The sequence below is a fragment of the Giraffa tippelskirchi genome, chromosome 7 (genome assembly GCF_054371585.1).
Source record: "Giraffa tippelskirchi isolate mGirTip1 chromosome 7, T2T-mGirTip1v1.2.pri, whole genome shotgun sequence".
Classification (NCBI taxonomy): Eukaryota; Metazoa; Chordata; class Mammalia; order Artiodactyla; family Giraffidae; genus Giraffa; species Giraffa tippelskirchi.
This window is the reverse complement of record NC_137281.1, coordinates 114,540,337-114,565,250: the sequence shown is the minus strand read 5'-3', so window position 1 is coordinate 114,565,250 and position 24,914 is coordinate 114,540,337. Positions and strand designations below refer to the sequence as shown.

General features: G+C 39.3%; 1 protein-coding gene across 5 annotated transcripts in view; it reads left to right on the top strand.

The window, feature by feature from the left end:
- The window catches only part of MYZAP (myocardial zonula adherens protein), a 124,115-nt gene that overhangs the window by 76,615 nt on the left and 22,586 nt on the right, over nucleotides 1–24,914 (top strand). For all 5 annotated transcript variants that reach the window (XM_081510089.1, XM_081510088.1, XM_081510085.1 and 2 more), the window contains one exon: nucleotides 8,104–8,187. In XM_081510089.1, the coding sequence (XP_081366215.1) occupies nucleotides 8,104–8,187 (84 nt within the window). The remainder of the gene's footprint in view (nucleotides 1–8,103; nucleotides 8,188–24,914) is intronic.

Sequence of the window (24,914 nt, the reverse complement as noted above, 5' to 3'; positions counted from 1 at the left end):
TGCGGATGTTAAAAAAACCTTGCATTCCTGGGATAAAGCCCACTTGGTCATGATGTATGATCTTTTTAATATGATGTTGGATTCTGTTTGCTAGAATTTTATTAAGGATTTTTGCATCTATGTTCATCAGTGATATTGGCCTGTAGTTTTCCTTTTTTGTGACATCTTTGTCTGGTTTTGGAATTAGGGTGATGGTGGCCTCATAGAATGAGTTTGGAAGTTTACCATCTTCTGCAATTTTCTGGAAGAGTTTGAGTAGGATAGGTGTTAGCTCTTCTCTAAATTTTTGGTAGAATTCCGCTGTGAAGCCGTCTGGTCCTGGGCTTTTGTTTGCTGGAAGATTTCTGATTACAGTTTCGATTTCCGTGCTTGTGATGGGTCTGTTAAGATCTTCTATTTCTTCCTGGTTCAGTTTTGGAAAGTTATACTTTTCTAAGAATTTGTCCATTTCTTCCAAGTTGTCCATTTTATTGGCATATAGCTGTTGGTAGTAGTCTCTTATGATCCTTTGTATTTCTGTGGAGTCTGTTGTGATCTCTCCATTTTCATTTCTAATTTTGTTGATCTGATTCTTCTCCCTTTGTTTCTTGATGAGTCTGGCTAATGGCTTATCAATTTTGTTTATCTTCTCGAAAAACCAGCTTTTAGTTTTGTTGATTTTTGCTATGGTCTCTTTTGTTTCTTTTGCATTTATTTCTGCCCTAATTTTTAAGATTTCTTTCCTTCTACTGACCCTGGGGTTTTTCATTTCTTCCTTCTCTAGTTGCTTTAGGTGTAGAGTTAGTTGATTTATTTGATTTTTTTCTTGTTTCTTGAGGTACGCCTGTATTGCTATGAACCTTCCCCTTAGTATTGCTTTTACAGTGTCCCATAGGTTTTGGGTTGTTGTGTTTTCATTTTCATTCGTTTCTATGCATAATTTTATTTCTTTATTGATTTCTTCTGTGATTTGTTGGTTATTCAGAAGCGTGTTGTTTAGCCTCCATATGTTGGAACTTTTAATAGTTTTTTTCCTGTAATTGAGGTCTAATCTTACTGCATTGTGGTCAGAGAAGATGGCTGGGATGATTTCAATTTTTTTGAATTTACCAAGGCTAGATTTATGGCCCAGGATGTGATCTATCCTGGAGAAAGTTCCGTGTGCACTTGAGAAAAAGGTAAAATTGATTGTTTTGGGGTGGAAACTCCTGTAAATATCAATTAAATCTAATTTGTCTATTGTATCATTTAAAGTTTGTGTTTCCTTGTTAATTTTCTGTTTAGTTGATCTATCCATATGCGTGAGTGGAGTATTAAAGTCTCCCACTATTATTGTGTTATTGTTAATTTCCCCTTTCATACTTGTTAGTATTTGCCTTATATATTGTGGTGCTCCTATGTTGGGTGCATATATATTTATGATTGTTACGTCTTCTTCTTGAATTGATCCTTTGATCTTTATGTAGTGTCCTTCTTTGTCCCTTTTCACATCCTTTATTTTAAAGTCTATTTTATCTGAAATGAGTATTGCGACTCCTGCTTTCTTTTGGTCTCCGTTTGCCTGGAATATGTTTTTCCATCCTTTCACTTTCAGCCTGTGTGTGTCCCTAGTTTTGAGGTGGGTCTCTTGTAGACAGCATATATAGGGGTCTTGTTTTTGTATCCATTCAGCAACCCTTTGTCTTTTGGTTGGGGCATTCAACCCATTTACATTTAAGGTAATTATTGATAAGTATGATCCCGTTGCCATTTACTTTGTTGTTTTGAGTTCATGTTGAAACATCCTTTCTGTGTTTCCTGTTTAGAGAAGATCCTTTAGCATTTGCTGGAGAGCTGGTTTGGTGGTGCTGAATTCCCTCAGCTCTTGCTTGTCTGTAAAGCTTTTGAATTCTCCTTCATATCTGAATGAGATCCTTGCTGGGTACAGTAATCTGGGTTGTAGATTATTCTCTTTCATTACTTTAAGTATGTCCTGCCATTCCCTTCTAGCCTGAAGGGTTTCTATTGAAAGATCAGCTGTTATCCTTATGGGGATCCCCTTGTGTGTTATTTGTTGTTTTTCCCTTGCTGCTTTTAATATTTGTTCTTTGTGTTTGATCTTTGTTAATTTGATTAATATGTGTCTTGGGGTGTTTCGCCTTGGGTTTATCCTGTTTGGAACTCTCTGGGTTTCTTGGACTTCTGTGACTATTTCTTTCCTCAATTTAGGGAAATTCTCAACTATTATCTCCTCGAGTATTTTTTCATGGCCTTTCCTTTTATCTTCTTCTTCTGGGACTCCTATGATTCGAATGTTGGGGCGTTTCATATTGTCCCAGAGGTCCCGGAGGTTTTCCTCATTTCTTTTGATTCTTTTTTCTTTTTTCCTCTCTGCTTCGTTTATTTCCATCATTCTATCTTCTACCTCACTTATCCTATCTTCTGCCTCCGTTATTCTACTGTTGGTTCCCTCCAGAGTGTCTTTTATCTCCTTTATTTCATTATTCATTCTATATTGATTCCTTTTTATTTCTTCTAAGTCCTTGATAAACATTTCTTGCATCTTCTCAATCTTTGTCTCCAGGCTATTTATCTGTAACTCCATTTTGCTTTCAAGATTTTGGATCATTTTTATTATCCTTATTCTAAATTCTTTTTCAGATAGATTCCCTATCTCCTCCTCTTTTGTTTGGCTTTGTGGGCATTTCTCATTTTCCTTTACTTGCTGAGTATTTCTCTGCCTTTTCATCTTGTTTAGATTGCTGTGTTAGGCGTGGCCCTTCTGTATTCTGGTAGTATGAAGTTCCTCTTTGTTGTGGAGGTTTCTCACTGCGGTTGGGGTTGGACAGGTGGCTTGTCAAGGTTTCCTGGTTGGGGGAGCTTGTGTCGGTGTTCTGGTGGGTGGAGCTGGATTTCTGCTCTCTAGAGTGTAATGGAGTGACCAGTATTAATTTTTGAGATGTCTATGGATTTGGTGTGCCTCTGGGCAGCCTGTATATTGATGCTCAGGTCTATGTTCCTGCGTTGCTGGAGAATTTGCGTGGTATGTCTTGCTCTGGAACTTATTGTCTCTTGGGTGGAGCTTGGTTTCAGTGAATTTATGGAGGCTATTGGATGGTCTCTTATTAATTAATGTTTCCCCTGGTTTTCAGTCTTATTCTTGCAGTAGCCTCAAGACTTCTCCTTCCATACAGCCTCAATAATAAAACTTTTAGGTTAATGGTGAAAAGATTCTCCACAGTGAGGGATACCCAGAAAGGTTCACTGAGTTACATGGAGAGATGAGGTGGGGGGGGGGGGTGGGTTGAGGTGACCAGGAGGGGAAGAGGGGAATTCAAATGTGGAGAGAGCAATCTAGCCAGTAAGCACTTCCCTCTGTGCTTTCCACAGTTTGGAACCCTCAGAGTGATTCACAGAGATACATAGAGAGGGGGGAGGAAGGTAACAGAGGTGAGCATGAGTAGAAAGGGAGGAATTAAGAGGGGAGAGAGAGATCTGGGCAGTATCCTGTTCCTGAAGTGTTCTCCGGTACCCAGAACACCCTCAGAGATTCACAGAATTGGGTTGAGAAGAGAAGGAGGAGGGTGGGAGATAGAGGTTCCCTGGGGGAGAAGAAAGAGCATCAATAGGGGGAGAGAGTGATCAGGCCAGTGATCACACTCCTGAGTAAAAATGGGTCCTAAAGATTGGGTTCTTAAATGTACAAAGTTGATATCAAATATGTAAAACAAAGATTAAAAATCTAGAGTAGAGGTTAGACTCTTATAAAACTTACAATCTAAAAAAAAAAAAAAAAGAAAAAAGGAAACAGTGTAAAAAGAAAAAAAACAGTAAAACAGTAAAAAAAGAAACAGTAAAAAAATGTAGAACAGGAAAAAAACATTAAAAAAAAAGAAAACACAAAAGGTATAAGATATATGTATGTAGTTTGCTTCAAAAATAGGGTTTTTTTTTTTTTTTGCAAGTTAATAGTGGGTTATGAAAATGAAAGTTAAAGGTGTAATAGAGGACTTGAAGAAAAAGGAAAGAAGAGAAAAAAAAAATTTTTTTAATTAAAAAAAAAAATTAAAAAAAAAAAAATAATAATAGTAAAAAATATATATATCCCGGACTTTCTCTGGAGCTGTTGTGAGCAGTGTGGGATCTGCTCAGTTTTAGATAGATCCTTATTCCTGCTTATACTTTTCAAGATCTATAGGTCCTTTTTAATGCAGTCGGTATTAACTACAGGGATCTTAATCTGTTGGCCTGTCCCTTCCAAAGCGCTTCCCTCTGTTTATTTGGCTTCTGTTTGGAGATCTCTTCAGTATCTAATTTCCGCCCTGCAACAAAGCGGTGGAGGTGATCTCTTTAGGTTCGCTTGTTCAGTCGTGCTGTGGGGAGGAAGGAACACTGCAATTCTGGCGTGTGTGTGGTAAGCTCGCAGTGTCTCGGCCGCACTCGGTTCGCCCCCGCTCACGGCGTGTGTGCTTTCCCCGTCTACCCTGCTCAGGCTTCAGGTTACTCGGCCGGGGAGCGGGCCCTGAGCTGCGTGCACTTCCCAGGTCTAAGCCGCTCAGGTTCAGGCTCCCGGTTACTCCACAAAGGCGCAGACTCGGTTTCGCCCGCGGCTTGTGCCGTTCCCGGTCGGAGCTGTCCAGGCGGCCAGGAGTTTGGCGAGGGCGCTGTCCCCTGTTGGGGCGGTGCGGCTTATCACCTCCCTGGCCCCCGCCTCGGTTTACGGGCGCGCCCGGCTCCGGTGTGCTTTGTGTCGGTTCTGGGGAGCTGGTCTCTGGCTGCGACCCTCCCGGCGGCTGTCGACCCTCCGGGATCTCAGGCAGTCTTTGCTTAGAAACTGGGAGCCTGTTTGCAGTTTGGTAGGGGGTGCCCTCTCTGGAGCCGAGTTTGCCCCTTTCCGGCTCTGGCGGGCCCCGCCTGCCCGCTGTGTCCGGCGGGGGATGGGGCGGTCCGCAGCCGGCTAGCTCTCCTCTGGTATCGCTCAGTCCTTTGTTCTGTGAGCGGGCCGGCAGTGCCTTAGAGTTGGGCTTTTCGCGGGATAGTTCTCTCTCTCTCTCGCTGTCCCACAGTTTAGGTTACTATCTCACGTTAGCTCCCTCAGATTGCCCTCGGGGCACTCGGGCCCGGTCCTTACCCTAGGCAATGCCGCCCGCTCCTCTCCGTTCAGCCCCCACTTGCTGGTGGCGGATGATGCGAGCGTCTGGGGTTCTTTGCTGGGAGTTGCTTTAGGCACGTAATCTGTGGATTTTATTTATTTTTTCCCTCCCAGTTACGTTGCCCTCCGAGAAAAAAAAATCCTCCCCCACACCCGCTGGTGAGAGGGTTTCCTGGTGCTTGGAAATTCCTCCTCTTTTACGACTCCCTCCCCGGGACGGGTCTCCGTCCCTAACTCTTTTGTCTCTCTTTTTATCTTTTATAATTTCTCCTACCTCTTTTGAAGATAATGCGCAGTTTTTGTGAAAGCCTGACGTCCTCAGCCAGCCTTCAGAAGTAGTTTTGTGAAGTTTGGTCAGCGTTCAGATGTTCTTTCGATAAATTTGTGGAGGAGAGAGTGGTCTCCCCGTCCTATTCCTCCGCCATCTTAGCCCCGCCTCCCCCAAACTGTCTTTAAAAAGTCTTTTAAAATGTACTTTGCTCCAGTCAGCACACAGAGAAGTCCACTGTACTTGGTTGTTAGGTTTCCAAGTCCTTTGATCTGGGGCGCGCTCCGTTTACTGCCCTCTCACCCCCAACTCAAGTTTTCCCCAACCCAGTGACTTACTGCGGGAGCTAAGTCAGCTGTCCTGTAAACGTTCCCACATTCTGAATTTGACTTTTTGTCTCCTTATTAGCTTGATTAGATTCTGTTTCAACTTTTTTTAGTCGGGGGAGGCAAGACTACTTCCTGGGTGATTCATTTTGTATTGCTCCGGGGGCGCATATTGTCTGGTGATCCCGCTTTGGGTGATGGTGAGGCTGGCTGTGGATTCAGGTGGTGACAGCCCTCAACACAGTTATCAGGTTCATCAGCTTTGCCCCCTAGTATTTCATCTGTCCATGAAAGTTGCTTGAGTCTATTAGTAATATTTCCTAGGTATCACGCAATGGTGATTTCCAAATTCTCTCCTTCCTTCTCCATTTATTACCTGGAATTCTTCTGTAGGGTAAATCTTCTTTCCTCATAAACTGGGACTTTTTTCAGCAATCTCAACATGCAGTTTGTGCAAGTAAGGCAGGATAAATGCTTTATCCTTTTCTCTAGATCTTCAAGCTTCTAAGTAAGGAGTTGGTTCCACAGTCATTTCCAATTGTTGCTGCTTTGTTTTTCCTTTTTTAAGAATCATAAAATGCTCATGGTTTTAAAATATATATATATCCCATGTGTTTTACTTAATTACACTCTTTTTGATGTACAAATTGTCTTGTCTTTGACCCAAGGGAGACCCTTCATGTCCTTTTTTTCAGGTAGAATAAGGTGTCTCAGGCTTATCTAGATTATTTTTTAAACAGAAAATAAAAATTATGAGTTCATACTGATATTTTCATTTCAAATCTAACAAAACTTTTTTTACCTCTTTGATTTCATACTCATATTTCTTTCTCTTACACTAAAGACCTTGGTTCCAAATGTTATTATACAATCTATCAAATAGTTTCAAAATATAATACTAATATTACTATCCAAATTTTCCCAGTGAGTGAGAGGTTTTTTTGCAATTCTTTTTATCTTTAGAATACATCCACTAAAAATATTCAGTCAAATTACTTGTTCCAACAGTGCCTGAATTACTTCTTTTAACCAATTTGATATACAGTTAAATTCCTTTATTTCAGTTTGTTTTCAAATTTTAGGATTCACTTTCCCCCCCCTTTTTGGTTTTTATTTTTTGAATCTATAAAATGTGCTTCTAAGATTGAACCTGTATAATAAGGTTATTATCAGAAAAGTCTTTCTTCTGTCTCATCCTTCTAATTTCCTCCCTCTCCCTGTTGGTAAATATTAAGACTCGTTTGATCTTTGTAGTGTTTCTTTTTGCAAATTTTCATTCATATGTCTTCAGCAGTTTTACACCAAGGCCAGCATACCATACACTCCTTACAATATACTGTATCAGGGTTTTAGAGATCTTCACTTTTTCTTGAAGGTTACAAGGAAATCCATTGTTAAGATGCACCATAGTTTATCAGCCACTTATTGATGGAGTTCTGTCTGTGTGTGTGTGTGTTTTCTAAAATCCTATGTCCAAGTCATTTCATATTTTAGCTAATGTATCTATAGGATCTATCCCTCAAAATAGAATTGCTGGGTCAAAGTGTAATTGTACACTTATACTTCTTTTAGTTATTACTAGAGTCCCGTCCATAGGAATTGTGTCATTTTGCACAGAGAGGGATTTTTAAAAAAAGGTTTTGCAAATGCTCAAATTTCATATAAAAATTGTTGGAAAATTAGTGCATTCTTCCATATCACATGTTATTTATTGAAACCACACTCTGTCCAAGACATGGCCTGGTACAGAGCACTCTGGTTCCTGCTTTTAGGAAAGCTGCGATTTGTCTATGGCGACATGATTTGTGAATGAAAAACAAATGGTACTCCAAGATAGATATAGTATAAAAACAAAGGGAAAAAACCCAGCTCAAGCCCCTGTCTTTCAGAGGACTTCCCTGCTTGCCTCAGGCCTCATGAGTCCTCAATACTCTGAATTTCATTATTACTTCAGTGGCAGTGACCTTTTTCCCAGAGCAAAACTTTTGACACTTAGTTGAACAAATATGAATATACAAACAGGGCCAACAGAGCTGAATGCTTGAAATACAGGCTGTGGCATAAATTCAAGCTGAATAATTTTTTTATGTAGAGTTACATCTGCATTTCCCAAAGCATCAGTGAAGTTTTACTTAGGGTTCCGCGGCAAAATCAGTGCAGAAATGTTAGGCTAAATAAACCTAATGAAACAGCTCCACCACCATGTTTGATGTCCCAAGCTTACCTGGGCACAGAACCCCCCTCTCCATGGAGCACCTCATGTTAATACTGTTGCACAGGACACAGAAGAACCAATATGTAGTTTCTGTTTGAATGAAAGCTAAAGGCTTCTCTTCTAGTTGATTAACTTGTACAATTCTGCATTTTTGATTAACGATGTCCAATTTGTTTCTTTCTAGATTGAATCACTAAAGAAGAAGGTGCAGCAGAAACAACTCTTAATATTGCAGCTTTTAGAAAAGATATCTTTCTTAGAAGGAGAGGTAAGAAGCTATGTTTCTTCATGCTGGTGTCTTCCCTACCATTAAATTTTATGTTGCTGAGCCTACCGCCGACACTTAATTAAAAATATGGCTATTTCCTGGCCTTATAAAATTGATTGAAGGTTAACTGCCAACACTGAAAATGAGGTTCTGACAGCTAGTTTTTCTTTACCGTCTGACTCTCCTCATCCCCCCTTGCTACTCACCTCTGCTTTTTGGCTCCCATTTTTCTTATTCAGGAATTTTCTTAGCAAGTTGGATAGGCTGTTGATGAATACTGGTAACTCCCCACATCTGTGTTGTGCTTTATAATCTGCCAAGTATTTTCACATACATCTCTCACATGATTTTCTCAACAACTTTAAGAAAGGCAAGATGAGGTTTATTCTCTCAATAATAACAATAAAAAGGCACGGGGAAGGCAGGTGGCTTTTCTCAAGGTTACACAGTTCAGTGCCAGAGCTAGGCTGAGGGACAGACTCCTCACCCCGTGCTCTTCTGTGACATCGAGTCAACACGCTTTGGAGGTGACTTGTTGTTTAATCACTAAGTTGTGTGCGACTCTTTGTGACGCCATGGACTGTAGCTCCTCTGTCCATGGGATTGCCCAGGCAAGGATTTTGGAGTAGGTTGCATTTCCTTCCCCAGGGGATCTTCTTGACCCGGGGATCGAACCCACATCTTCTGCTTGGCAGGTATGTTCTTTACCACTGAGCCACGAGGGAAGCCCCAGAGGTGACTTAATTTCACTGAAAACTTCTATGATATTTAGTGTTCGTGACTTTATGGCCTTTTGAAAGTCATTTTGGGAATTTTGTGGAAGTTCCAGGGAAGGAAATTATGGAGTTTAAAGAACTTTAAGAGCTTGGGTGTTAATAGAAGTGGAAGCCTTCTGTTTTCTCTGAAGGCTTTTATTAAGAACTTGGCATTGAGCCTCTTCCTTTAAGGCTCCGTGGATCTCTCCTTGTCTATGTCTCCTTTATAGTCCTTCCCCAGTGAGAGCCAGCCCCGGAGAGAAAAGTGAAGTAAGGATACAGGAAAGTAATGACAGTAATTAAGCTCCTGGTGTGTGTTGGGCACTTTTACTTTCTGTATCTTTTGTATACCATAGAGGCTAAGAGTGGGATCAGACTTGCCTAGGATTGAATCCTACATTCTTATTAGCAGGGTGATGCTGGAAAAGTTTCTTAGAACCTGAGGATGATAACTGTACCTACATATGTGTCCATGTGATGGGAGTGCATAGGAAGTGGCTGGCATGCCTAAGCAATCAATCATTTTTTCTTCATTAAGAGGGATGAGTTAGATTATATTTCCTCTATTTTATAGCTAAAGAAACTGAGGTTCAGGGATGTTAAGGAACCCACCCAAAGTGACAATTATAAGTGAGTAAAAGCCTGAGCACTTAACCACCATGTTTGTAAGGGTGGCGAGCAGGGTCTTTGTTTCCCCTGTTTTGGCGGGGGTCTGCCTATAAAGTCACAAGCAGAAGTCCCTCGTGGCCCATAGGGACCTGAGAGCAGACGCAAAGCCCACAGGCTCATTGTCCTGACAGCTGAGTAAGTGGACACTTGTCCTGTCCCCTGAGTCCAACTGTAGCTTTATGAATGGACACTTCTGTATCGAAGACTGTCCTCTGAGATCACAGCTCCCTGTGGAGGCATCACAGCTCCACAGTGAGAGTCAGAGAGCGTGTGACCTGGTGTGAAAGTCATGGGTCCCGAGAGAGGCTGGTTCCAAGAAAGAGATGCTGACAGGAGAGGCAGAGGGTTACCCAAGACCGCGCCCGCCCTCTCCTGTCTCCCCCGGCTGGCTGTGCTACCAAGCTGGCTCCCCTGCTGGGAAATTAGAAAATGCCCAAGGGGGGACTGTGCTTTGAGAAGAGCCTTACACATATGTGCGCTTTTGATTTGGTGAACTCCTCTCTTCTCTTCGTTTGGGTTGCCCAGACTCTGAGATGTGGATGTGAGTCCACTAGTTTAGTTAGGAGGTGATCCCTGAAAGCCCAGTGGGGAGAGGAGAAATGAGTCAGGGAAAGCGTGAAGGCCTCTGCCGACGACCTTACTGAGCTTACCACTGGGGACGGCTGCTGCTCACTTGCCGTGGGTGCCCAGGGGAGACGGCGCGCACTAGCCTCTGAGATACCCTTACCAGAAGGTCTGAAAGCTGAGGCATTTGTCCACTAACTCCCATCAGTAGTTGGCTGAGGCCTGCTCCTGGAGGTTGTGGCAATTCTGGCTTGCCCTGGGCAGAGCCAACTGGCTCTGGTGGGCAGAGGAAGCCCCCCAGGTAAAAAGTCATGAAGGCATGTCAGGAATTGGTGAGTATCCAGAGCATGGGTGTGGGGTGGCCCTGTCTGTTGTGTTTATCCAAAAAGTCATTCAGAATGGCTTGAAAACCATTTCTTCTTGAGCATTTAAACACTGATTATAGATTTGGTTGATTAAATTTCCCTAAACTATTTACATTCTACTACAAATTTAGAATGGCTAATTCCTTTTGATCATCCATCTTAAACAACAGATAAAACATATACAACATGTCAAGATTTAATAATACATTTACACTTTAACTTATTCTAAAATATTAAGTATCTTGGGTTTAACTTATATCTTCATTGTTTGTGTTCTTGGTTTTTAATATCTTTGAAAGGCCACTGTTTCACTTATTTCAGGGTTTTCTTAGAGTTAACCTAAATGTCATTGTGACACTTTCTAGAGAGTTGCACTGATCTTTCATATCCAGAGGACAAGGAATACCTTTTCTGAGCAGCAAAGTCTATAGGATGCTGACTCTTGGAGGGACACATTCTTGCTTTACAGTATAGGACTAAGTGGCTTCAAGGTGATTCAAACTCAGGACCTCTTATCATTGGGGTGTGCTGACCTATCTTTAGTACTATTAAAATATGTATATTCCTTATTAATACTTTACCATTCTTTGTTGGACTAGGTTGAGATTTCACCTCTTAGGTGATGAGTTTGAGCTCTTGGTTTTCCTCTTCAGGTTGTGTGAGCAGTTGATGATGTTACAAACACACTGCTGACTATCATCTCCTTGTTAATTGTGTATGACCACGATGCCAGTGCATCTCTGCCTCTCTTTCCACCAGCTTGTTGTATGACCACCAGTGCCAAGCAGTCCTTCCAAGGGCCCTCAAGTCCTGCATGACCTGACTTATAGTTTCCTTTTGTTATTTTTTCCTACTCACCACAGAAATCACAGAAAACAGACATGTAATTAACACTCTGTAAAAGAAACTACGTGGCCTTATATATGAATGCTTTTCAGTCTTAAAGATCAATAACAAATTATACCATATCTTATTATTGTCATATTTCTTTGCTATGAAAACTTCCTTTCTCTACACTTTATATTAACTTTCCTTTGTAGGACATCATGAACACAAGGCATTTCTCAGACTCACATTGCTTCCACAGTGATTTTCCCTTCTCCTAAGTTTCGAAGCTCAGAGTATCACAGCTCATCTGGGGAGAGAGTTCTGCAGTCCCTTCCTCTCCCATGTAGCAGAGTTCCTGATGCCTGTGGAGTCATTCTTGCTGTTTGGCAACAACAGGAATTTCAGACCTGTTCCTGTTGTTGTCCAATCCCAAGATATGATACTGGCCTGTTTCCAAGGAGCCCTGGTTTTAGTGGAGAACTGTACTGCTGACTATCTGGGCATGAGCACTGGTAGTGGGCTAAACTGCTGATCTTGTGTTAGGCCCATTTTATTTGTTTTGTTTTGTTAATTTATTTTTTATTGAAGTATAGTTGAATTACAGTGTTGTGTTAATTACTGCTGTATAGCAAAGTTCTTGTTGTTGTTGTTCAGTCCCTCAGTCGTATCTGACTCTTTGCAACACCATGGACTGAAGCACGCCAGGCTTCCTTGTCCTTCACTATCTCCTGGGGTTTGCTCAAACTCATGTCCATTGAGTCATTGATGCCATCCAACCATCTCATCCTTTGTCACCCCCTTCTCCTCCTGCCCTCAATCTTTCCCAGCATCAGGGTCTTTTCCAATGAGTCGGCTTTTTGGATCAGGTGGCTTAAGTATTGGAGCTTCAGCTTCAGCATCAGTCCTTCCAATGAATATTCAGGACTGACTTCCTTTAGGATTGACAGGTTGGATAGCCTTGCAATCCAAGGGACTCTCAAGAGTCTTCTCCACCACAATTCGAGAGCATCAGTTCATCGGTGCTCAGCCTTCTTTATGGTCCAACTCTCACATCTGCACATGACTACTGGACAAAACCATAGCTTTGACTAGACAGACCTTTGCCAGCAAAGTGATGTCTCTGGTTTTTTAATACACTGTCTAGGTTTATGATAGCTTTTCTTTCAAGGAGCAAGTGTCTTTTAATTTCATGGCTGCAGTCACCATCCGCCATGATTTTGGAGCCCAAGAAAATAAAGTCTCTCACTGTTTCTGTTGTTTCCTCATCAATGTGCCATGAAGTGATGGGACCAGATGCCATGATCTTAGTTTTTTGAATGTTTAGTTTTAAGCCAGCTTTTCCACTTTTCCTATTTCACCTTCATCAAGAGGCTCTTTAGTTCCTCTTCACTTTTTGCCATTAGGATGGTGTCATCTGCATATCTGAGGTTATTGATATTTCTCTCTGAAATCTTAATCCCAGCTTGTGATTTCATCAAGCCTGGTATTTCACATGATGTACTCTGCATATAAGTTTAAATAAGTGCAGTGACAATATACAGCCTTTCCAATTTTGAACTAGTCGATTGTTCCGTGTTCAGTTCTAACTATTGTTTCTTGATCTGCATACAGGTTTCTCAAGAGGCAGGTAAGGTGGTCTGGTATTCCCGTCTCTTGAAGAATTTTCCACAGTTTGTTGTGATCCACACAGTCAAAGGCTTTAGCATAGTCAATGAAGCAGAAGTAGATGTTTGTATGGAATTTCCTGGCTTTTTCTATGATCCAATGGATGTTGGCAATTTGATCTCTGGTTCCTTTGCCTTTTCTAAATTCAGCTTGTACATCTGGAAGTTCTCAGTTCACATATTGTTGACGTCTAGCTTGAAGGATTTTGAGCATTATCTTGCTAGCATGTGAAATGAGCACAATTGTGCAGTAGTTTGAACATTTTTTGGCATTGCCCTTCTTTGGGATTGTAATGAAAACTGGCATTTTCCAGTCCTGTGGGCAGTGCTGAGTTTTCCAAATTTGCTGGCATATTGAGTGCAGCAATTTAACAACCTTATCTTTCAGGATTTGAAATAGGTCATCTGGAATTCCATCACTTCTACTAGCTTTGTTCATAGTAATGTTTCCTAAGGCCCACTTGACTTTGGACTCCAGAATGTCTGATTCTAGGTGAGTGGTCACACCATCGTGGTTATCTGAGTCATTAAGACCTTTTTTGTATAGTTCTTTTGTGTATTCTTGCCACATCTTCTTAATATCTTCTGCTTAAGTCCATACTGCTTCTGTCATTTATTGTGCCCATCTTTGCATGAAATACTCCCTTCGTGTCTCTAATTTTCTTGAAGAGATCTCTAGTCTTTTCCATTCTGTTGTTTTCCTCTGTTTCTTTGCATTGATCACTTAAGAAGGCTTTCTCATCTCTCCTTGCTGTTCTTTGGAACTCTGCATTCAGATGGGTTTATCTTTCCTCTTCTCCTTTGCCTTTCATTTCTCTTCTTTTCTCAGCTATTTGTAAAACTTCCTCAGGCAACCATTTTGCCCTGTTGCATTTCTTTTTCTTGGGGATGGTTTTGGTCAACAACTCCTGTACAATGTTACAAACCTCTGTCCATAGTTCTTCATGCACTCTATCAGATGTAATCCCTTGACTCTATTTGTCACTTCTAATATATAATCATAAGGGATTTTATTTAGGTCATACCTGAATGGTTTTCCCTACTTTCTTTTAATATAAGTCTGAATTTTGCAGTAAGGAGGTCATGATCTGAGCCACAGTCAGCTCCTGGTCTTGTTTTTGTTGACTGTATAGAGCTTCTCCATCTTTGGTTGCAAAGAATATGATCAATCTGATTTTGATATTGACCATCTGGTGATGTCCATGTGTAGAGTCATCTCTTGTGTCGTTGGAAGAGGGTGTTTGCTATGACCAGTGCGTTCTCTTGGCATAACTGTGTTAGACTTTGCCTTGCTTCATTTTGAACCCTAAGGCCAAAGTTGCCTGTTACTCCAGGTATCTCTTCCTGCTTTTGCATTCCAGTCTCCTGTGATGAAAAGGACATCTTCTCTTTGGTGTTAGTTCTAGAAGGTCTTGTAGGTCTTCACAGAACCGTTCAACTTCATCTTCTTCTTCTATGGGGCATAGACTTGGATTACTGTGATGTTGAATGGTTTGCCTTGGAAACAAATCAAAATCATTCTATCATTTTTGAGATTGCACTCAAGTACTAAATTTTGGACACTTTTGTTGACTACGAGGACTACTCCATTTCTTCTAAGAGATTCTTGACCACAGTAGTAGTAGATAATAGTAGATACTAGTAGATAATATGGTCATCTGAATTAAATTCACCCATTCCTGTCCATTTTAGTTCACTGATTACTAAAATGTTGATGTTCACTCTTGCCATCTCCTGTTTGACCACTTCCAATTTACCTTGATTCATGGACCTAACATTCCAGATTCCTATGCAATATTGTTCTTTACAGCATGGGACTTTACTTTGACCACCAGGCACATCCACAACTGGGCATCGTTTCAGCTTTGGCTCAGCCTCTTTATTCCTTTTGTGGCTCTTTCTCTGCTCTTCTCCAGTAGCATACTGATCTGGGGGTTGGGGTGGGGGTAGGTCATATCTCTTTTCAGTGTCATATCTTTTTTCCTTTTTATGCTATTCATGGGGTTCTCAAGGCAAGAATGCTGAAGTGGTTTGCTATTCCCTTCTCCAGTGTACCAGTATAGCAAAGGGACTCAGTTATATTCTTTTTCATTACAGTTTATCACAGGATATTGAATATAATTTCTTGTGCTGTACAGTAGAACCCTGTTGTTTAAAGCCCATTTTAGTAGTGACAAAATTGGGGAAAATACGTGTCTTTTTAAGGTTCTGAGGTTGCACTGACATTTTCCAAATTTATCTAGTTGTTTTGCTTTATAATACAGGGTCCTGTTGGCCACTAAGAATTTCTCTTATGTTGACCTATTCTAACACCAGGAATTTTTATTCCTTGACTTTCCATTCTCTGCTTTACTGTAATGATGCCAATGATGGTGTTTTAGTTATCTTCGAAAAGTTTTGGTGGACAGAGTGAGTAACCTAGTCCTGTCTGATTAATAAACTAGCTGCTGTTTGTTAAGGGCCTGACTTCAGACTCTGGAGCTAGACTGCCTGATTTCCAATGTCAGCTCTGTCGCTTACTAGTTATGTGGTCTTGAGCAAGTTACTTAACTGCTCTGTGCCTTAGTTTGCGCATTTGTAAATGGGAGTCCTCTTCACAGACTTGTTAGGAAGACTAAATTAGTTAATACTAAGTGATTAGAAAAGTACATGGCTCCCAGTAAATGCCGTATGTTTACTGTTTCTTCAATAGCTAGGTCCCAGGGACTCCTTCTATTGTCAATTGATTAACATTTCCTCTTTGTCCTTCTCTTCCTCCCTCTTTTAAATAGAGAATGTAGATTATTTTGGTCCCTGAATTCATCATATGTACTTACTGGTGCAGAAACTCATTAGATTTTGCAACCCCTTCCCCCACCAGATCCCTAGAAGTTTGTGCTAGCCTGGCCCCATCAGACTAGGTTTTCATCAGCTGATTCAAAAATCTCCCTGCAAAATATGCAAAACATATGCAAAACTATGCCCATTCTATTTTCTTTTTTTTCCAAATATATTTTTATTCACTCATCTCTTGAAGAAGAAATACCCCCTCTCTTATTTCCAATATGTTGTACTTTATGTGCTTAGTTGCTCAGTTGTGTCTGACTCTTTGTAGCCTGCCAGGCTCCTCTGTCCATGGGATTTTTCAGGCAAGAATACTGAAGTGGGTTGCGATTTCCTTCTCCAGGGGATCTTCCAGACTTAGGTATTGAACTTGTGTCTTCTGCATTGCAGGCGGTTCTTCACCTGCTGAGAAACTTTTATTAAAATAAAGTTATGAGCATCTGGCTTCATAAGGTTCATCAGCTTTCTGAAACTGAACAGATCCCATTTCATTTTTCTCTGCTGAAAATCCTAAACTTACATTCCAACTCCAAAATCAGAGGAAAGGAGTCAGATGTCTTGGTTTTGTCCATCCTGCATTTAACGTGTGTTGTGTGGTACGTAAACCTCTCACCGTGTCTGCTGTGCATTCCTGGGTCAGTTATGAACTTTCCCGTGTGACGCTGGGGCAGCAGCGCCAGGCACCACGTGCAGGTTTATTGGACGCGCCTTCTTGTTTAGAGCTTGGGCTGCAGCTCCGGCTGCTCCCTCCCTGGGCCCTCAGGAGCCAGGGAAGGAGGTGGCTGCCATTCATCTGTGACATAATTTCCCCAAATGCCAACAAGTGCCATACCAGGTCCTTCTTTTCTGGAAGGCACACAGCCTCCCAAGTTCCTGGGTGGTCTGTGTTTCACAGCTCAACACAAGGTGGTGGTGTTTGAGAGAAGGAAAACCCTGGAACCTGATTCTCAGTCCTAGGAGCAATCTCTTTTGCAGCCCAAGCCAGGCAGTCAGCTGAGGCTACTCTTTTGTCATAGTCTCTGAGGCTCAGAGCAGAGTGTGTGTGCTTTCCTGTATCAAGACCTACCTTTAAAATGATTGTTTTTTAAATATTTCTGTCATCCCACTCTAATTTTCCTCCTGTTGCCCATATTCAGGCTCTCATCATCCTTTTTAGGTCCTTTCAACCTTGTATTAATTCATACAAATAAAACTGCAGCTTTCTAAAATGTATGGTGACAGATGTTAACTAGACATCCTGCCGTGATCATTTTATGGGGTGTACAAACACCAAATCGTATGTTGGATACCTGAAACCAATAGAATATTATATGGCAATTAAGCCTCCATTTTTAAGAAAGGATGTAATTTAATGAGTGTTGACGGTTGTATATACCCGTGAAACCACCACTGCAGACAAGATGCAGAACGTTTCCATCACTCTCAATATCTGTTTCCCTTTGCAGTCCATCTCCCTCCCTACTCACCACCAGGCAACCAGGGATCTTTTTTTGAACTTGTTTGCATTTTATATAAATAGAATTATATAGTTGTGTGCTCTTTCGTGTCTAGTTAGCTTCTTTCACCCAGTGTAATGATTTGAGATATATCCATCTTATATGCATTCTTTTTTTGTGGCAGGGTATTTTTTTATTGTATTAAGATACCACAGTTTATTTCTCCATTCCTTATTGATACACATTTGGGTTGTTTCCAGTTTGGGGCTATTGTGAATAAAAGCTGCTGGGAACATTACTGTACAAGTCATTATGTGAACTTAGGGTTTATTCTTTTTTTTTAAGTAATTAATTTATTTTAAATGAAGCAAAGATGAATATTTTTAATGATAAAAGGTAGAATTCACAAAAAAAGACATCATAAACTATTAGACACCTTAACAACAAAGAAACAGATACATAGAGCAAAAATCAGAAGAAATATAAGGGAAAAGAAAAAATATATAATCATAGTGAGACATACTAACATTTCTCTGAGACTATTTTATCAAGTACAGAAAAAATAAGAATAGGGGCATCTTGAATGATGTCATTAATGATTTAAATACAACAGATTTCTCTTTAATTAATTTATATTAATCATATCCTACATAAATATATTTAAAATTTTATATCTCATATGTTATTAGATGTCCATAGGACATTTAGAAAAACTGGCAAAAAGATAAACATTACTAAATTTCAAAAAGTTTACTGAATTTCTTGTGTGTGTGTGTGATTCAGTTATACATATACACATGTTATTTTTGAAATTATTTTCCATTGTAGGTTATTATAAGATATTGACTATAGTTCCTCATGCTATTCAGTAAACCTTTGTTGCTTGTTGCATATCTATTTTTTAAAATTGGAAATATAGCATTCTATCCACACTAAGTCAAACAAGTAGAATCTAAATGTCATAAATTTTTTAGTTAGGAAAAATTTCATAAGTTTTCTAAAATATATAGATTATATATATGTATACAAAAGCTTTTCTGCTATACTTGATAAAGGCTTGAGAAAGAACATAAAAAAAAGAGGTGGAGAAATTGGGAAACATAAACTAAATGAAATGGGAGCACTGAATATGAAATAGAAAAAGTGAAACAAAGTAGATAAAAGTAAAAGATCCTCATATAGTCCAGTTATTTTTAAACATGGCTGCTCATTAGAAACATATCTGGAGCGCTGGCAAAAACAGAAAGCAATACCTGGGCATTTGTATTTTTCAAAAAATTCCAAAATAATTCTCATATGCATATGGATTTTTAAAGTGATTACAGGTTTTTCTATTAAATGGTAGTTTTGGTGATATAGAATTCTATAATTTTTCTGCTGACCAGTCATAATACAATGGTATTGAGTAATAATTGCATAATCACAATAGTGAAAGATGTTTATCAGTTTTCACAATCAATAAAAAGACAAAAAATAAAAGATAATTACAATTGCAAGCCATAATGGGAACATGATTAACCTAACAATATAAAATAATTACATACAATTTAGGGGGTCAAGCAGAGTGATGTGGTAAGTGAAAATGCATACATGCACATGCGCTCAGCCAGTCTATGTCTTTTGGTTGGTGTATTTAATCCATTTACATTTAAGGTAATTATCAATATGTATAATCCTATTATCATTTTCTTAATTGCTTTGGGTTTATTTTCTGTAGGGAGAGCTTTTCTGTTCTCTTGTTTTAGGCCTAGAGAAGTTCCTTAAGCTTATGTTGTAAAGCTGGTTTGGTGGTGCTGAATTCTCTTTAATTTTCTCTTGTCTGGAAAGCTTTTGATTTCTCCATCAAATCTGAAGGACAGTCTTGTTGGGTGGAGTATTCTTGGTTGTAGGTTCTTCCCTTTCATCACTTTAAATATGTCATGCCATTCCCTTCTGGCTTGTAGAGTTTCTCTTGAGAAATCAGTTGAGAGACTGATGGGAGTTCCTTTCTATTTGTCACTTTCCCCTTGTTGCTTTTAATATTTCATCTCTGTCTTTAATTTTTGTCAGTTTGATTACTATGTGTCTTGGCGTGTTCCTCCTTGCGTTTATCCTGCTTGGGACTCTCTCTGCTTCCTGGACTTGGTTGATTATTTCCTTTCCCACGTTTGGGAAGTTTTCAGATATTATCTCTTCAAATATTTTCTCATGTCCTTTCTCTCTCTCTTCTCCTTCTGGGTCCCCTATAATGCTAATGTTCATGCATTTAATGTTGTCCCAGAGGTCTCTTAGACTGTCTTCTTTTCCTTCTTTTTTCTGTATCTTGTTCTGTGGCAGTGATTTCCACCAGTCTGTCCTCCAGGTCATTCATCCATGCTTCTGCCTCAGTTATCCTGCTGTGGATTCCTTCTAGTATATTATTGATCTCTGTTTGTTTGTTCTTTAATTCTTCTAGGGCTTTGGTAAGCATTTCTTGCATCACCTCAATCTTTGCCTCCATTCTTCTTCCGAGATCCTGAATCAACTTTACTATCATTATTCTGAATTCTTTTTCTGAAAGGTTGCCTATCTCCACTTAATTTAGTTGCTTTTCTGGAGTTTTATCTTGTCCCTTCATCTGGGATATAACTTTCTGCTTTTTCATGCTGATTAACTTTCTGTAATGTGGTTTTATTTTAGTTGCTGTGGGATTGTGGTTCTTCTTGCTTCTTCTGTCTACCTTCTCTGATGGAAGAGGCTAAGAGGCTTTTGTAAGCTTCCTGAAGGGAAGGACTCGTGGTGGGAAAAACGAGGTCTTTCTCAGTAAAGCTTTAATCCAGTTATCTGCTGATGGATGGGGTTGTGCTCCCTCCCTGGTAATTTTTTGGCCTGAAGCGACCCAGCCTTCGGGTCTATGGGCTCTATGGTCAGGTTAGTGGTGGCCTCCAAGAAAGCTTACACCAAAGGTGACCTTCCCAGACAGCTGCTGCCAGTCCCATGCACCGCCCCCCGCCCCCGTCCCTCTGGGGAGCCCCTGCCAACCTACACCTCCACAGGAGACCTTCCAACACTAGCAGGTGGTTTTGGTTCAGTTTCCTGTGGAGTCACTTCTCCTTTCCTCTGAGTCTTGGTGCACGCAAGGTTTTGTTTTCACCCTCCAAGACTGGAGTCTCTGGTCCCCTAGTCCTGTGGAAATTTTGTAATCAAATCCCACTGGCCTTCAAAGTCAGATTCCCTGGGGATTCCCAGTCCCTTTTTTCAGGTCCCCAGGCTGGGAAGCCTGACATGGGGTTTCAAACCTTCACAACAGTGGGAGAACGTCTTTGGTATTATTGTTCTCCAGTTTGTAGGTCACCCACCCAGAGGGTATGGGATTTGATTTTATTGTAATTGTGCCCCTCCTACCATCTAGTTGCGGCTTCTTCTTTGTCTTTGAACGTGGGGTATCTTTTTTTGGTAGGTTTCAGCATCTTCCTGTTGATGCTTGTTCAGTAGCTAGTTATGATTCTGGTGCTCTTGCAGGAGATGGGCGCACATCCTTTTACTCTGCCATCTTGAACCTGAAGCCCGGGTTTATTCTTGTTGAGTGAATTCCTAGTAATGGGATGGCTGGGATGTATGGTAGATAAATATCTAACTTTTTAAGAAACTATCTGTTTATCAAAGGAGTTTACTTTCCCACCAGAAGTTGGACTGTTCCAGTTTCTCTGCATCCTCACCCTTCTTAATACTGTCAGTCTTTTTAATGTAGCCATTCTGGAAGGTATGTGGTGGTATCTCATTATGGTGGTATTTCCATGGTCACCAGTGATGCTGAGCATGTTTTAAGTGCTTATTAGCCATTTGTATATATTATTTTTTGAAGTGTTTGTTCAGATCTTTGGCCCATTATTTTATTGAGTTTTACTTTTCTTTTTTACTGTGTTAAGGGTTCTTTATGTATTCTGGATACCAGTTCTTTGTCAGATATATGTATTGTGAACATTTTCTCCCATTTCATGACCTGCTTTTTCATTTTCTTAATGATACCTTTTGGTATCCATTTTTATTTTTGGTAAAGTTCAATTTATCAATTTGTTATGGTTTCTGCTTTTTATGTCCTAAGAAACCTTTGCCTACTACAAGGTCACAGAGATTTTCTCCAATGATTTCCTCTAAAACTGATAGGTGTTTTGCTTTTAAATTCAGTTTTAAGATCCATTTGGAGTTAATTTTTGTATTTTGTGTGAAGTAAGGATTGATATTGTTCTTTTCACCATAGATATCCTATTGTTTCCTTTAAATGCCTCTTTATTCTGATATTGATCATTTGTTCCCTTCCACCCTTCTTTGATCAATCTAGCTACAGTGTTATTAATTTTGCTGTTTTTTTTTTTAATTAAATTAGCTTTTGGCTTTGTGGATAGAAAATATTATGTTTTCTGTTTTATTGAGGACTTTTGCTCTGATATTCATTATTCTCTTCCTTCTAAGTATTTTGGTGTTACTTTGCTCTTCTTTTTCTAGCTTCTTGAGGTAGTCCTTAGGTCAGTGATTTTAGACCTTTCTTCTTTTCTAATATACGCTTTTAAATCTATGAATGTCCCTTCCCAGCTCTGCTTTACCTGCAATCTACAAGCTTTAATAAGATGTATTTTCATTATCATCCAGTTCAAAATATTTTCTAATTTCCTTTGAGATTCTTCTTTGACTTATCAATTATTTAGAAGTGTATTGTTCAACTTCCAAATATTTGTGGTGTTCTTAGATATCATATTGTTTTTTATTTCTAATTTAATTGTTATGGTCCTAGTACATGCTTTGTATGGTTTTCATTCTTTTAAATTTAGTTTGACTTGTTTTATGGCTCAGCATATGGTTTCTCTTGGTTGAGTATTATAAAAAAAAATACATATTCTGCTGTTTTTGTGTGTGTTCTATAAATATCTATTAGATTTAGGTTGTTGATAATATTGTCTGGATTATATATGATTTTCCTGGTTTTTGTATAACTGTTCTCTTAGTTTCTCCGAGGGGGTATTAAAGTCCCTTCCTTGCTATGGTTTCAGACTGTCTATTTAATTTTTTTACTTCATATATTTTAAAGCTCTCTTATTAGGTACATACACATTTTTGACTGTTGTGTTTTGGTATGAATTGCTCTCCTTATTATGAAATACTGGTCACTACCTTTGTTCATTCTCTTTGTCTTACAGTCTCTTTTATCTGGTATTATAATTTCTGCACTCTTAAGTTTATTGTTTGCATGGTATATTTTTTCCATCCACTTATTTTTAACTGATCTGTGTTATTTAAAGTACGTCTCCTATAGACAATATGTAGTTAGGTTTTGTTTATTTATACATTCTGATATTCTTATACTGAAGTGTACAGTCCATCGACATTTAATTTTTATTGATATGGTTGGATTTAGTTCTGCCATTGTTTGTTTTCTATTTAGTCCCTCTGGCTTATTTGCTGGTTTTGTTCCCTTCTCTTGCCTTTTTTTGGACTATTCCGAAATTTTTTAGAATTCCATTTTAATTCATCCATTCATCAACTGGCATTGTGTCTTTAATATTTGAGTGGTTGCTCTAGGTACTATAATATACATCATTAAGTGTTCACAGTCTACTTAGAGGTAATATTGTACCACTTAATATAAAATGTAGAAATCTTGCAATGACAAGGTCCATTAACTCTTCCCCCTGCTGTCTGAGTTACCTTATGTATTGTATTGATATATTACTATAAACCCATAGTACATTGCTAGAAGTTTTAAGTCATATGTATTTTGGAGAAATTAAGAGAAAATAATTGTCTTTTATGTTTACTCATATAGTATTTATTTCTGATATTCTTTACTCATTCCTGAAGAATCTGAGTTTCTGATACCTCTCTTCAGGGTGAAGAATTTTTATTTAGCATTTTGTGTAGTGCAGACCAGATGGGGACAGATTCACTTAGTTTTTCTTATTTGAAAATAAGGCCTGTAGTTCACCTTCATTATGGAAATATATAGAGAGTTCTAGGTTGACAGTTTCTTTCATTAGTATTCAGTCTCTTCTGGCTTTCATAGTTTTTGATGAGCAACCTTTGGTAATTCAGATTACTGTTTCCCCATATGTAACAGGATGACTTTCAAGATTTTTCTTTGTGTTTTTCAGTAGTTTGACTGTGATATGCCAAGGTAGTTTTCTCTTTGAATTTGTTGTCTTGAGTTTGATGAGATTCTTGAATTTATATAAATTTATGTCTCTTACCAAATATGGGAAAATTTCAGCAATTCTTTGTTTTTCCCAAGAACCTGGAGATGTACTACCCCCAACTCCACTGCCCCCACATTAGTTCTTTGAATACTTTTCCTGCTCCAGTTTCTTCTTTGCTTCTGTGATTCCAGTGTCCCTATGTTATGCTTTTAAAAATTGTCTCACATTCCATGAAGTTTCATTTATTATTTTCAACATTATCTTATCTTGATTGAATGACTTCTATTAATGTGTCTTCAAGTTTCCTGACTCCTTCCTTTGGCATATCCATTCTTTTCTTAGGGCAGTCTAGTGATTGATCTAATTTCAGGCATTGTATTTTTCTGTTCAAAATTTACCATTTGTTTTCTATTTATATTTTCTATTTCTGTTCTTTTATGCCTCCTTCATCAGTGATATGCAGGAAAACAGACTTGTAATTGCTTTAGAAGGTAAAGAATCTGGTTAGACTCAACTGCATCCTGCCTTGCTATGGTGGGTGATGGGTTAGATCTCAGTTCAGTTCTTTAAGCCTTGGCTTCATACTTCTTTCACTTTGCTCCACATGTACATGGTTCAGAGGTCTGCTGGAGACTGGAACTGAGTTTATACACAGAATATAGAATTTCAGTCTTTTCTGACCCTTCCATTTTGGCTTCCCTCTCAGTCTTGGTAACCCTTCTATCCTGTAGACTCCTACTGATTTTTTTTTCCTACCAGACAGATGACCTTTCTACCAAATTTTTACTGTGTGTTGCCTCCACTGTGACTATTCTGCTCTTGGGTAAAGCTGCAAACAGAAACAAAAGAATCACAGAGAACCCAGCCAATGCTTGTCATCTGCTCCAAGTTTTACCTCCTGTCTAAAACTTAGCTGTCCTTCAGTCTCTGAAGACCTCAGCTGTTGTTTGTCTTCTCTCCAAGGTTGATAGCTATTCTTTGCAGGAGTCTCTCTTTTTTTAATTAAATTATTTATTTAAATTGGATGATAATTACTTTACAATATTGAGATGGTTTCTGTCATACATCAACATGAATTGGCCACAGGTATACATGTGTCTCCCCATCCTGAACCCCCTCCCTCCCCATCCCATCCCTCTGGGTTGTCCCAGAGCACTGGCTTTGGGTGCCCTGCCTCATGCATCAAACTTGCACTGGTCATCTGTTTTACATGTGGTAATATACATATTTCAATGCTATTCTCTCAAATCATCCCACCCTCGTTTTCTCCCACAGAGTCCAAAAGTCTGTTCTTTACGTCTGTGTCTCTTTTGCTGCCCTGCATGTAGGATAGTCATTACCGTCTTTCTAAATTCTATTTATATGTGTTAATATACAGTATTTGTGTTTCTCTTTCTGACTTACTTCACTCTGTATAATAGGCTCCAGGTTCATCCACTTCATTAGAACTGACTCAAATGCATTCCTTTGTATAGCT